We start from the raw sequence: 15,304 nt of genomic DNA, 5'->3' as shown, positions 1-15,304 counted from the left end.
TCAAAGAAGCACCTCAATAAAGTTTCAAATCCTAGGTGAGCTTGCAGCTACAATAACCATGTTCTTGTTTCTTTCACAAACAAGGAGAACCCACACAAACTTTCGGATCAGCAGCAGGCCTTATCTGATGGACAGAATCCTCTACCTATATATCTTTGCCTCAATGTGAAAGAGAAACTAAGTAATCGAGGGTTTAGAGGTAATTATTATACTGTAACGTTCACTTACATTTGGAAATATAGATAACCAAAAGCTGCAAATATCTGATTCAGAAATGATTAGGCCTTAGGCCAGTCACTTTCCCGCAGCTCTAGGAAGGAGGCAATGGCAAACCACTTCTGAAGAAACCTTGTCATGAAAACTGCAGGGTCCTGTCAAGACTGACTTAAAGGCACTGAAGATAAATACGTAAATAAAATAGCCACATAAGAGTCAATACATTTAAAAGCAGGTTTACAGTTTTTAAAAAGAAGTCTAGATTAGTTGGTTGGAGCAGTTTGGATGATGTAAAAGTCCCCCACTGCAAGAAAAAAAAGTTCCACTTACAGCATAAGGGAAGACATCCCACTATATAAGGTGCTTTAAAAAGTTCAGTGGGCATTGGTCAAGCCACTGGTGCTATTGTTTCTCTAAATCAAGTATTCCAGGAATGGCTATGGCGTACTTGGATATCAAGGATCTAAAATACTTGACTCTCTTCAGTTTGTTTCAACAGGAAGGTATAGAGTTAAATCACAAAGCTCCTTCAGGCTTTTTTTTCGGGACCCTCACCTCCCAGCCCATGCAAACTTTTCCAGCCCTGATCAGCATGTTCTAGCAAAGCTTAAAAAGGAGGAAATATCTATTATTTTACTCCTTATCAGTATTTAGGGTTGCTTCTCTCCAGTTCTCTGATGTATGGCATCTGTTAAAGATAAGGTAACGCTAAAGGTTCCCCCGCACATGTGCGCTAGTCGTTTCCAACTCTAGGGGCCGGTGCTTATCTTCGTTTCAAAGCCGAAGAGCCAGCGTTTGTCTGAGGACATCTCCGTGGTCATGTGGCCAGCATGACTAAACGCCAAAGGCACACGGAACACTGTTACCTTACCACCGTAGTGGTCCCTATTTTTCTACTTGCATTTTTTATGTGCTTTCGAACTGCTAGGTTGGCAGAAGCTGGGATGAGTAACAGGCGCTCACTCTGTTATGCGGCACTTGGGATTTGACCCACCAAACTGCTGACCATCTGACCGACAAGCTCAGCATCCTAACCCACTGAGCCACCATGTCCCTTGTCTGTTAAAGATAACTGTTATTAAATTTATGCATTGAAAGCAGTCATAGAATTATATCACAATAGGCAGCTATTTAAGCCTATTGGAAAAATAAACAGTTTAAAAGCATAATATAAAATGCTATTAATAACAAGTATGGGATATTATTCTCTGTTTTTAGAATGGTTGGAATTCACACCATATGAAATTGGATTCCAAAAATATGGTGCCTACATTCGTCCTGAACACTTTGGTAGCAAATTCTTCATGGGACGCTTGATGGAGAAAATCCCAGAATCACGTATCTGCTTTTTAGAAGGTAACTGAATTGCTAATTAAAATAAAAATGCCACTAGTCTCACACTGAAATTTACCAAATACAATGTGGTGTTTCCGTATTTGTTGTTAATTGGTTCTGGAAGGCACAATGAGTACCAAACATGACGAATACCAAACAAATTTTTCCCATAAGGAATAAGGTAGATAAATGTAATATGTTCCCAAACCAAAGACAATGCACATTTTTAAGGCAATATGTAAAAAGATAGGATTATATATCGTCACATGATAAATCTAAAAATTAATAAATACTTAAAGAAAATAAAAATTTCCCTTTACTTGTACTGATGAGAAAAAAGCGCAAAGAATGCACAAAATGAATACGGAAGCTAAGATAAGAGTGCAAGGGGATGTGCGCAGGGCAATAGCTACCACACGGTTACCACGCGATGCTTTGTTTTGGCTGGAAAGGTTAGCAAGTCACGAGGCAACCAACATTTCTAGCTTGCGCATTGGGTACCAAACAAATGAATATTGAGATAAAATTTTCTCATCAAAATGTGTCGAGTATCAAATTTGACAAGTTTCAGAGCAGTCGAGTACCAAGGTATGACTGTAATAGGCTACTTCCATGATATTGTAAATTTGTAAATAATACATTTTGCACATATTTCAAATATCAACATTATATTTTCTTAATTTTGTTATACTTTTAAGATACACAATGATGAAAGGCCTTAAAAAGAATCCATCCATTGTTTAGCACATTTCAGATAATTATGATATTTATCCATTTCACTATATCTTCAGTGTTTGGTTGTTTGGAATAAGCAGCATCCTCTATTCTTGGTTGCAGGAAAAATACACTATAATTAAAAATAAGTTTTCATTTCTCATGGAAAAGCAGTGATATCTCACAAAAATAAACTAGGCACTACTTGTAAATATGATTATAAACTATATTACTTGATCTGTTCTGATTTACAAGAATGGAGTTGTTTTGTATATAAACACATATGTTTATTTTTGTAATTGCAGAGATAAGCAAAAGTGCAGCCTAACAAATTCAAGGAATCATTTATTGACTATACAGCATTCTAGGGAGTAAAATCCTGCCTGAGACACAGATCAGTTCACAGCTGAAGTGTGAACCGAGTTAATCCTTAAAATAAAATGGCAGTATACATAACCATGGCCAAATTATTCACTAATATCAAATATAACAACAATTATATTATGAAACAATAAAGGAGAAAAGGAAAATAATCATTTCATCACAATTGTTTTTAAGGTAAAGGTAAAGTTTCCCCCGCACATGCGTGCTAGTCGTTTTCAACTCTAGGGGCCGGTGCTCATCTCCGTTTCAAAGCCTAAGAGCCAGCACTTGTCCGAGGACGTCTCCGTGGTCATGTGGCCGGCATGACTAGACTCCAAAGGTGCACAGAACACTGTTACCTTCCCATCGTAGTGGTCCCTATTTTTCTACTTGCATTTTTACGTGCTTTCGAACTGCTAGGTTGTCAGAAGCTGGGAAGAGTAACAGGCGCTCACTCTGTTACGCGGCACTCGGGATTCAACCTGCTAAACCGCCGATCTTCTGATCGACAAGCTCAGCGTCCTAACCCACTGAGCCACCGCATCCCTACAATTGTTTTTAAGATATCACAAAAATACTCCTGTCCTCTTGCAGGAATCTGGAGTAGTGTGTTTTCTGTGAACATTATGGACGGCTGGTACCAGGTTACCACTTCAGAAGATTTTTGGCAGATCTGGACCCGAGACAGAATAACTGATTTGGGTTAGTTGCTTTTACATATTCTCCTGCTTTGTTCAATAATATGGATTGAAGGATATTTATATCCTTCCTGTATTTTTATCCGGTAGATACTTTATAGTTTAAGTTACTGCTACAAAATATCCAGTATTAATGGTAATAATTACAAGAAATCCATTATCATTCTGGTATCAGGACTGAAACTGCCTTGACTTCTGGTGGGAAACAGAGAAGGCAAGGTTTGACCTAGTCCTGCTGGCCTTTTGATTGGCTTTCAAAACCACCAATCAGGTTATCTATTTGAAATGGTCCTGGAAAGTCCCTGTTCTGTGATGCTGTACTCCTTTTCTCAAGTAGTAACAGTGCCGTTCTCTACACTCCCTTTTGATAAAACACATTACAAGGTTTGTAGGAAAACAAATGTTTTATTTGCAGAAGGTCCCCATTGCAGTCCCTGAGGCTATAGTACAATTGAAAAAATGTTATCAGTAGCTGCCACACACAGTAAGCTGGCACTTTCAGTATGTCACTTAGAGTCACTTATATGAAATGGGCAATGTAGACATTTAATAAATAAATGCAGCTGCTTTCTATGGGTTTCATGTTGGGGGTGGCTGATAGATTAATATCAGATCCCATCTCCTCCCTCTTCATCCTACTCCCTCTCTCCCCATCTTTTAGCTATTGTATTTTTAAATACTTTTGTAGTATTTTATTTATATAGTTTTATATTTTAATATTGTAAGCCACCCAAAGTTACCCTGTGGTAAGGTAGGCGACCAATAAATTGAATAAATAGATAAATTTCACACCTATAGATTTCTGTTGTGGTTATTGTTGTTTGATAGAACCTTTTTTTTTAACATGCACACAAATACCACGGCTCATCAAGATCCCATTCCTGAAAGCAAAAACACTAAATTATATCTGTGCGGCATTCTGCTTTTTAGAAAAGTAAAATGCATGCGTCACAGCTCCTTTTGGGCAATGAAGCCCTTGTGTAAATTATCTTTGATTATTTAAAATTTGGCCTTATAAGAGAGAACAGTGAACTAGTACAAAGTCCAGTTGAAATGAGAAAAGGTCAGTCATGTACATTTTTCAAGTGTCCCATACCCATTGATTATTATAGGTATGGCCATGAAAAAAAACAAAAAACAGCCTTGCATGCATTTAATTGATATTATTTTGTCTGCAGAAGAGCTTAGTGGTCGTCCAGAAAAATATAAACTACCTGTTCGAGTCCAGTGTCCTCCAGGAAGCCTTGCGAGCGTTTTGCAAGATGTTGTTATGTGGCGACCTGCTGTGTCATTGATCCCCAATTTTCTAAGAGGCTGCCCAATGCACAACAAGTATTTAGAGAGTGGATTTGCAAACTGGAAAGGTATAGCTTCTTTTTAATTAAAGGTTCTTTTGAAGAGCTTATACTCCAGTGATACTCTTAGTATGTACTGGAGATTTTGCTGTTTGTTTTCAGAAGCTAGACTGCTAGATGAAACCGTGTCTTTTATCAAATTACTGAAAGACAGATATTGGGGGGGGGGGGGAAAGCCTAGTTGTCCACTGCATAGAAGAAAAGTTACATTATTGTCCCTCCTGAGCTGCAGTTACATGGTTGTGTCTGTTTTTTTTAAACTTTTCTTAGAGTAATGCTATTGCCTGCTTTTAACCAGAAATTTATTTTATTTAGACTGTGATCTTGACAGTTTTCCTAACCAGCTAACTGGAGCTGAAGAGCATCTGTATCTGGTGGATAATGCATTTGCCCTTGACACCAGCTATCCCCCACTTATGAGGCCAGAGAGAAAAGTGGACGTCTTCATACATTTAAATTATAGCTCAGGTTCACAATTACTGGTGAGAAATATGTTTGGGCTTATAAGTCGTGTTGTTTTGTGATGCAAGGAGGAAGTTGACGGTCAGAACGGTTTTCTCTTTGGCAGGAATCTTATTCTTACAGAATCTGAATCTTGCAGCTGCTTCCTCTTCTGCCACATGACATTTGTCACATGAAAGTGAGAAACTGGTTTTTTAAAAAAAACAACTTTCAACCCTGTTGACATTTGCACTATCAGTTGGGCCAATTAACTTACAGAAAACTTTATTTGCCATTTTTACTTTAATAAATAAGAAGTTTTACCTTTGTTACTGATGTTATGGCAACACAATTTAAGCTCTCTTAAGTTTCTTGACTTTTAGTGCCCTCTTTTGTCCTCTGGTTTGCACAACACACAAGATTCTGGGATGGGAGAAAAGGCCCGATGAAGTTGCTATTCAAAGAATGCTAACTGGCTCAGAAGATGACTGAATGTTAAAATCAGGACATCTTTTTCCCCCAATTATTCTGTTCTCCAGGTTACATGAGGAACCACCTACCTCCCATACTGTATTATCTGTCCAGCTCATTTGATTTGAGAGATGATGTGCTGTTCATTTCTTTGACTAAACAGTGCCATCTATCAGTACCTCAAGACCACACCTATGTTGCAAGGTCTGCCCTCTGAAATGAGCTTCTCCCTGAGATCTGGTTTGCTCCCAACCTACTGGTATTTTAGAGGGCTTTGAACAGAGACTGAGTAGTGGGTATAGAATTCAATCACATTTCAATCTACCCAGTATGCAGACGTACACAATTCACCTCAGTCGTAAGGCCAAATCACATTGTACACACTGTGTTGACAGCTGCCTACTAAATGACCAGGATCAAGATACAAAATCAGTAAGGTCTTGTTTTGTCTTCATTTTAATGGAAAACCCCTAATTCAGAGAGACATTATTGGAGTGCACAAAACAAAATATTCAATCTGGTGGGTCTTTTTCACATTTGGGGGACAGGATCAAGGAGTAAAATGGGTTTTGTGGAGGTTTAGGCATCCATTTTTCATCTTTAAAAAGAAAGAATCAGAATCTTTTGTAGTCTTTCGTATCTTGTTTGTTCGTTTATAAGCCTTTAGCGATTGTGAAATTGAGCTACTAAGCCAACTGAAGCTCATAAGAACCCTTGTGAGAAAGCTATGGTAAGGTTTTAACACTTTTTCTTTTAAAAAATAAAGTACTTATAAAAATTTGTTTGACTGTTTCCTCCCCCCCTCCCCCCAATCTATACAGCCTCTGCAAATGGCCTCAGATTATTTCTCAAAACAAGGGATTCCTTTTCCTAGAATTATCCCACAGGAACAAGATGGAAAAGATGTAAAGGAATGCTATTTACTAGGAGCACAAGAAGGTCCAAATACTCCATTGGTTCTCCTTTACCCCCTGGTTTGTAATACCTTCCGAAATTATAAAGAACCTGGTAAGTGTATGTGAATGCTTCTTGCTTCCCACCCCCACCCACCCCCTTAATTATGTCTGGTGTTGTGTTTTAACCAAATGTGAGAAACTCATGGAATACAAAGGAGAAAAAGAATTTGAGCTCAAGATTAAAGGGATCCAAACTGTGAAAAGTGGAGATACAAAAATTGTGCCTTCCCTTTCTCTCCAATAAAATGCTCTGGATGCAGCTGGTAGAGACCCTCAAAAGGTCTCACTATTTTTTTAAACTTTGTTTAACATGATAGAATAAAAAAAAGAGCAACTAGTTATAGCCACTGCTTTAAATAATTAAATTGGACGCAATATATTTTTTTCTGCTAGTTATGTCCAATTTTTTTACTTAGCCTTGTCCATGTTTGTGGTAGAGGGTCTGGTAAAGAATATGCTAAAAACAGTGACAGTAACCAATAGGTCAGGGGTAGGCAACCTTGGCTCTTTTATGACTCGTGGACTTCAACTCCCAGAATTCCTGAGCCAGTCAAGCTGGCTCAGGAATTCTGGGAGTTGAAGTCCACGAGTCATAAAAGAGCCAAGGTTGCCTACCCCTGCAAAAGGTCTATTATAGAGCACAGGAAGTAGAGAGGTCCAAAGAAGGTAGAAGATAATTGTGGCTGGGAGAAGCCAGACTAAGACAACTTCAGAAGACAAGTAAATTATCTCTGTGTTGCTTTCTCAGTTCTCAAGAACCAATTTGCAGTGCCGAGTCTCTTGATCATCTGCAATGTAGTTCTTTCCTTCCACGGTTGAAATATAAAGACAGCAGTTTTAAATCCATCTCCAAGCCTTGAGCAAATTTATCTGATATGCATTTCAGTGGTTTCTCAAATGAAAAAGTTAAATATTGTTTTTCTTTATTAGAATGAATGGATCAATCGTTTTTTCTTGCTTAAGAAAATCTTTCTTTTTTTGCTGTTAGTTTGCCATGTTCATATATATCTGCAGTCAAAGTGTAGCAAGTCATGCATCTAATGCAGTTTAAATCAGGGAAACCTGTGCTAAAATAAATTGACTAATTTGCATGTATTTGCTGCATCTGACCAACCTGGGTGTTTTTTTTCTTTTATTTTAAAAAATTATAGGTGTGAAGCGTAGTCCTGAAGAGATGAATGATGGTGATATTGATGTGACAAGTACCTTTGGTCCTTATAATATTAATGCTTTGACATATTCAGAGGAGGATTTTGAGAAACTAGTAAAACTGAGCCAGTACAACATCCAAAATAACAAAAATACTTTGATTGATGCTTTACGGTTAGCCGTGGAACGGAAAAAACAGTATAAAAGAACCTTCATATGCTGAGCTAAAACTTTTTTTGGGGGGGGGAATACCTCAGTTGCCTCTGCACGACTGAACAAATCATTTCATTCCAGAAAGAAAGTAAGATAAAATAATGAAAAAAAATATTTAAGATCCTGGACATAGAGGAAAAAATATTGTTGCTTTTATGAAAATGAATAAATTGTAAAACCTGAAATGCTCTTTTAATGAATTCTAGTTGTCTTTTAGCAACAAAGGCACAGTGACAGAGTAAAACATACAGAACTTTTTACACTGATAATTTGGAAGATCATCTGGACAAGCACAAAAAATGTCCTGTGAAAAATGTTGTTTGTGCCTTGTAATGTTGATGTTTATAGGTTTTATGCAAAAAGTGGTTTTCTCTCTGAAACATTTCCATTTCTATTGTGATATGTATTTTTTCTTTGTTTCTGTAACAAAGAATGGTATGAACAATATATGCGAACGTATTTCATAAAAGTTATTTTGGTCTGGTGCCATATGAACGATGAGAAACAATTTTTAAGAACCTAAAACCAGTTTCTGATAAATAAATAATAATCAATTTAAAAACACATGCATATGCAGGAGGAAACTGTAAACATGCTACTTGAATCCAGTTGGTTTTATGGTTGGAATGACTTTCATGTTGTAATGTTAGAATTTGGGCTCTGTCTTTCCCTTGCTGGTATGCAAGTGATCAAAACTATCAAATATAAACCAATCATAAAGAGGGAGAGAAATTTGCATATCATCAATGACTAGAATCATACTGCATGCTTTAAATCAGGATTTGTTTAATCAACATCAGATAAACAATTCATAAACCTTACTTTACAAACCACAAAAACTATATTCACATACCCCACTAAGCCAAAACTAAAAAACCCCACATTATATTGTCTGAATCCTATCTTTGACTTTGTGCATTGGGGAAAATATTCCTAGGCCAGGGCCTAGTATAATATAGGCCTCAGTATATGTTTCCTCATCAAAGAGAGATAAGCCAAATATAAGACTATTATCCAAGCTTGGGCGGCTGAAGGATTGAACTCCCCCGAAGCCTGGGTTGCTCCCAGCTGGCCAGCGTCTCTGCTCCGAACTTCTTGGAGCAGAGCCAGGCGTCTGCGAACCATCCCTGCCTGAAGAAAGGACTATGATTTAAAGGAGCAGGCAGAGCGGTACAAGAGGAAAAGGTGAAGAGGATTATTTTATTATACTCTCGAGCTTGTTGGACTTTTTCAACTTTAAGTGAAAGTGCGTCATAATTGAGGAGTAAAAGATGGCGGCTAAACCTCCCCCTAAAACTCTTCGGAGTGGTGGATCCTCGCCGGTGCAACAATCATCACTACAGGCATTGCACCCTCCTGAAGTGCTGACATCGAAGGATTTGCGAAATGCTTTGGAGAAACATGCCCAGGTACTTTTGGAATCAATTAATCAATCAATTGCTGACAAATTTGCACAGATGGAGGAGAAATTGGAGAAACTGGAGGAGAGAATGGAAGAGAGGATGGAACAGAAGTTCAGCGTGATGAAGGTAGACATTTTGTCTTCAGTGCATAAAGTGGCGGAATGTGTGGAAGATTTAGATGAAAAAATGGATGATCTGGCTCAAAGGAATGCAATATTAGAAGTAAAAGCACGGGAGAATGAGAATGTAAGAGACAAAATGGAAAGGGAGTTAAGCCTTGCCCAATATTAACAGATGCAGTTTGCTGTCAGAATCAGAGGTTTAAAAGAGAATATTAAAGAAGATTTAAAGCAGCTGATCTCTGAGGCTCTCGAAGTGGTATTGAACCAGCCAGCATCTGAAATAAGAGCAGCTATGGATAAAGTGTTCCGGGTGAATTCATGGATTGCCAGACAGAGAAAGTTGCCTAGAGATGTGGTGGTTTATTTTGCAAAAAGAGAAATTAGAGATCAAGTTATACAAGCTGCCTATGATGCTAAAGTTGTGATTGCTGAACAAGAAGTCTTGGTTTTAAAAGAAATCCCTCCAAGGATTTTAAGGGGAAGGAAGGACTATACATTTCTCGTGCATGAGCTCAAGCAAAGAGATATAAGGTTCAGATGGGAGATTCCAGATGGGCTGATGGTGATGCATGAAGGTAAAAGGTATCGGCTGATTACTGTGAAGCAAGCGCGTGATTTCTACAATAATGTCTTAAAAGCAACCCCATTAACACTTCTGGAAGCTGCAAAGGGACCTGGAGAAGGAGAACATCAAGAGGATGAAACAGAGGAAAATGGTGCTGGAGGAGATCAAGCTACAACTTCTTTGGATGATCCTAGAGAGCAAAGAGTAACGCGTGCTGCTTTAAAACGAGCAAAGAAAATAAAAGAACAAGATCAGCAAAAGTCCTCAGAATCTTCACAACGTACTTATAGCCAAGCTGTGGGAGGAGCACGGCCTAAAGAAGTTAGTCCTATCAAAGCTGTGGTCCAAGAGCTTGTGGAGGATATGCATTGCAACTAAATTTTTAACCTGGAATGTTAATGGATTAAATTCACCACAGAAGAGGAAGAAAGTTTTTCAATATTTAAAACAATTTAAGATAGATGTTATATGTCTGCAAGAAACGCATATTAGAGTTTTGGATCAAAAGTACTTATTGAACTCGAGGCTGGGTATGCAATTTGTTGCTTCTGCAGAGAATAAGAAAAATGGAGTGGTTGTTTATGTTAAAAGTGCCTTAACAGCAGACTTAATTGAAGCAGATAAGCATGGAAGATATGTTATGATTGAGCTGTTGTTAGAAGGTAAAAAGACACTTTTAGTTGGATTATATGCACCTAACCAACAACAAGCTGACTTTTTTAGCTTACTTCACACAAAGCTTACCCAGTTGGATTATAAATCTTTTATTTTTATGGGGGACTGGAATGGTGTTTTGGATGTACAGTTGGATAAGGCTGGAGCTTTTAAGCGCATTCCAAGTCATGCTAGACTGCCTAAATCTTTTTTTGAAATGAAGGATGACCTGGAATTGCGAGATATTTGGCATGAGAGACACTTGCAGGAGAAGGATTATACTTTTTATTCTGACAGACACCAATCTTTTTCAAGGATTGATTTTATTTTGTTGACTAATGATTTTTTTTTGAGAACTAAAAAGGTGAAGATTTGTGCAAGAACTATCTCTGACCACAGTCCAGTTTGGTTGGAGATTGATAAGGAGAAAGGAGATAGGCACTCGTGGCGCGTAAATGAGAACTTGTTTAGAAATCAGAGAAATGTGGAAGAATGCAAACAGCGGATGAAGGATTTTTTTGAGATTAATATGAATAAGGGTACCTCTATGGATATGGTTTGGGATGCTAGCAAGGCCTATATGAGAGGGGTGTTGATATATATGAATAATAGACATAGACGTGCAGTGGAAACTAGAAGGAAAGAACTGGAGAATGAAATAAAGGAAAAAGAAAAGGCTTTGATTTTGAACCCAGAGGAGGTGAAGATTAAGGAGGCTATTAGACTGCTAAGAGGACAATTTGATAAATTAATGGCTGATCAAGTGGCGACCAATCTGCGGTTTGCTAGGCATAATACTTTTTGCAACGCTAATAAACCAGGCAGATGGTTAGCTTATAGACTGAGGAAAAAACAAAGGGCCTCTAATATAGATAAGATTGAGTATAAAGGAAGGGTTGTGTTTCAACAGAATCTTATTAAGGATGCTTTTGTGGATTTTTATTCGAAATTATATACCGAAGAGGAAATTAGTGCAAAAGATATTGATATATACTTGGAGAATGCTAGCATCCCGGTTCTTACGCAAGTACAAAAAGAGGGGATTAATCAACTGATTACAGAAGAAGAAATTTTTACAGCAATTAAGGAACTGAAGGTGGATAAAGCACCAGGCACGGATGGCTTGACTGCGGCCTATTATAAAAATTTACAATTAGAGATGATAAAACCGTTAAAGGAATTGTTCCAGACAATCCAGAGGGGGGGAAAGGTGCCACCGTCTTGGAGAACAGCTTTTATCTCTTTGATTCCGAAGGAAGACCAGGATGCTACACAAGTTAAAAATTACAGACCGATATCGCTTTTAAATACAGATTATAAGATATTTGCTAAGGTTTTGGTTAATAGACTGATGAGGGTTCTGCAACAGGTGATTCATGGGGATCAAACGGGGTTTATTAGTGGTAGGCAAATGAAAAATAATGTGAGACATATAGTTGATGTGTTAGAGTTTTTGGAAAGGAACAACCAGATCTCTGCAGCGCTAATCTTTTTAGATGCTGAAAAGGCTTTTGATCAATTGAATTGGCAATTTTTGTTGAAAGTTTTAGACAAAATGGATTTTGGGGAAAAATTTTTACAACCAATTAGGGCATTATATCAAAAACAAACTGCCCGAATTATAGTTAATAATAGCCTGACAGCAGCATGTAATATTGAGAAGGGCACAAGGCAAGGGTGTCCGTTATCGCCCTTGTTATTTGTGTTAACTTTAGAGATATTATTGGTTAAAATTCGGAATTCGGAAAAAATTAAGGGGATACAAGTTGGAGATCAGGACTATAGATTGAGAGCATTTGCAGATGATCTGGTTGTTACAGTGACCCAGCCAGAGAACTCTGTTGTGGACCTGATGGAGATAATAACACAATATGGGAAGGTTTCTGGATTTAAAGTAAATATACAGAAAACCAAAATTTTGGCTAGAAATATGACAGTTTCACAGAAGGTTCTTTTAGAAGGATTAACTGGATTTGAGATTGTTAAAAGGGTTAAATATTTGGGGGTGATTTTATCACCCTCTAATACAAAGTTATATAAAAATAATTATGAAAAATTATGGGGGAAAATTCGAAAAGAATTGGAGAGTTGGGAAAAATTGCAATTGTCTTTGTTGGGACGGATTGCAGCAGTGAAAATGAATGTCCTGCCCAAATTTTTATTTTTATTTCAAATGATACCGATTCTTAAGAAAGATTCTAACTTGGAGGAATGGCAGCGTGGTATCAATAAATTTGTGTGGGCAGGGAAAAAGCCACGAGTTAAACTTAAGATTATGCAGGATACTCGTGAGAGAGGTGGCCTTAAATTGCCTAATTTTAAATTATATTATGAAGCTGCTGCATTAGTAGGAATAAGTGATTGGATTAATTTGACGCAACCGAGGTTATTAAATCTTGAGGGCCATGATTTGTTGTTTGGCTGGCATGCATATTTGTTGTATGATAAGAAGGTAGATACTGTGTTTAGGATGCATATTTTAAGACAGGCATTGCTGAGAGTTTGGAAGAAGTATAGACATAAGTTAAGCTGCAAGATACCATTGTGGGCAATTCCAAAACACGCAATAGAAAATATACATGCTGGTTTCAAACATGATGTGACTACATACAAGGAAATCTTAAGCTTGGAAAGGAATGTTTGGTGTTTGAAATCATATAGCCTCTTGCGAGAAGAGAAGGTTGTTCAAACTTGGTTTCAATATATTCAGTTACGGGCCAGGTGGAAAGAAGACCAGAAAAATGGATTTACAATGACTGATGAAAATTTGATAAAGCAAATTAGAAATCAGGGACCAGCACATATTAAACGGATATATCTTGCATTGATAGAGATTGATTCAGAAACAGAGCTTGTTAAGGATTGTATGATAAAATGGGCCCAAAACATTCAGGAAGTTATTACAATGGACATGTGGGAAAAGATTTGGGTGAGGAACGTAAAATTTACTCAAGCTCAAAATCTAAGAGAGAACTTTTACAAAATGTTTTATAGATGGCATTTAGATCCTAAAAAGCTTGCAAGTATGTATCCGAATTACCAGCCTAAATGTTGGAGGTGCGGTGATGAAGATGCAACATATTTTCACATATGGTGGACATGTAAGATGGTTAAGGTTTTTTGGATAAAAGTCTGGTGGAATATGCAGAAGATTTTTAAACGGGGGATAAAGTTTTGTCCGCAATTTTTTTTGTTGGGAATAATTGCAGACGCTACAGTTGTGGACACCAAATTGATGTTGAACTTAGTTACGGCAGCAAGACTTTTGATAGGTCAATATTGGAAGAAAGAGGAACTGCCGACTATAGAAGAGTGGACTTTAAAGGTTTCCGACCTGGCAGAGATGGCGAAGATTTCGGCCTATTTGAAAGATCATTCGCAAGAACGTTACATTATGGAATGGAGAAAGTGGATTGAGTTTATCCAGAATAAGTATAGGGTTAAGAAGTAGCATTCGAATAAGTCTTCTTTCGTTTTCTTTTTTCTTTTTCTATTTTAGTTTTTTATATATATTTAATATTGCTAAGGTTTGTATTATCCTATATAAGTTAGAGAGTGATGGATTTTAGAATTTATAGTTGTTAGTATATGGTTGTTTATGATTGCTTTTTTTTATATATATACCTTGTATTTAGCTCTGGGAAGTCGGGGGGAGGGGGGAGGGGGGGAGGTAGGGGGGGAGGAGGGAGGGGGGGAGGGGGAGAGGTAGGGGGGGGAAGGGGGGCTTTTTAAAGGAAAACTGTACTTTAAAACTTTTCAATTTAAAAAAAAAGACTATTATCCACATAGAAATCACTTTTCCCAATATTAATAAAATTAATAAAATAAAATTTAAAATACTCAACTGAGAAGTTTCCTTTGTAGGACAATTCAGCATTGATGTTTATGCAGAATCCATAGCCAGAATTTTAATATTTTCAGAAACGTCTATCAAGACATTCTTGAACATTCCCTCATTGCAGAATTCACAAATATAAGTGTAACCTTACAGATAGGCACAGAGTAATACAGTAGTTTTCAGAAAAAACATATCAAAGCAAGAAAAGCAAAATTCTACAAGAAGTGTCTGTTCTAATCTCTGTTAACAAAAAGCTAAACACAAGACAGAGTTTCACTTCCAATGGCTTGTATTATCTCTAATTTCCACTAATTATAGGATTCATCTACCTTGCAACATTTTTTCTTTGACTCTTTTGTCTGTTCTGGTTTCAGTACTGCTGTCTTCTTTTTCTCTATTGCTTAGTTAATTTCAGCAACTATCAAAATAATGGAGGTGATGAAGCTGAATTGTAGCCGCTAAGAGGGAAACAGAGACTTTATGAAACTAAAAGCAATTTTGGTGTGTTTCCGCTGCCAGTGACAGGTGGAACATAAAACCTTCCCCTTCTCTTCACTGGAACTTCCTTGTTCTGATCAGAGAAGGAACTGAAATGTGCTTCATGGTGATTATATAGTGATTTCTCCTTACTTCACTGGAGGAAAACAGAAGTCATCTCACTTCCTTTTATGACTTGGGAAGGATGGTTGAGTAAATCTTACAAGCGGCTCTTCTTTGTTCAAAAGTTCCACGGGGAAGATAATTATGCTAGGTTACCATTCAGGCTGAAGCCATTAACACTGCCTAATCTGTTTAGTTTAGTCTTTCAACC

The 15,304-nt window shown here is 37.4% G+C and overlaps 1 protein-coding gene across 1 annotated transcript in view; it reads left to right on the top strand.

Annotated features, from left to right (window-relative positions):
• Positions 1-8,180, top strand: part of LOC310642272 (cytosolic phospholipase A2 epsilon-like) — a gene marked incomplete at its 5' end in the record, with an annotated part of 53,601 nt that extends 45,421 nt beyond the window's left edge. The window contains 7 exons of the mRNA XM_083365879.1: positions 85-199; positions 1,435-1,572; positions 3,223-3,330; positions 4,505-4,690; positions 4,997-5,163; positions 6,415-6,601; positions 7,701-8,180. Coding sequence (XP_083222005.1) covers positions 85-199; positions 1,435-1,572; positions 3,223-3,330; positions 4,505-4,690; positions 4,997-5,163; positions 6,415-6,601; positions 7,701-7,921 — 1,122 coding nt within the window. The 3' untranslated portion in view covers positions 7,922-8,180. The remainder of the gene's footprint in view (positions 1-84; positions 200-1,434; positions 1,573-3,222; positions 3,331-4,504; positions 4,691-4,996; positions 5,164-6,414; positions 6,602-7,700) is intronic.
• Positions 8,181-15,304: the final 7,124 nt, after the last annotated feature.

This window comes from Vipera ursinii (genome assembly GCF_947247035.1).
Source record: "Vipera ursinii genome assembly, chromosome: 1".
Taxonomy (NCBI): Eukaryota; Metazoa; Chordata; class Lepidosauria; order Squamata; family Viperidae; genus Vipera; species Vipera ursinii.
Note: the sequence above shows the minus strand (reverse complement) of the source record. Positions and strands in the feature narration are given on the sequence as shown.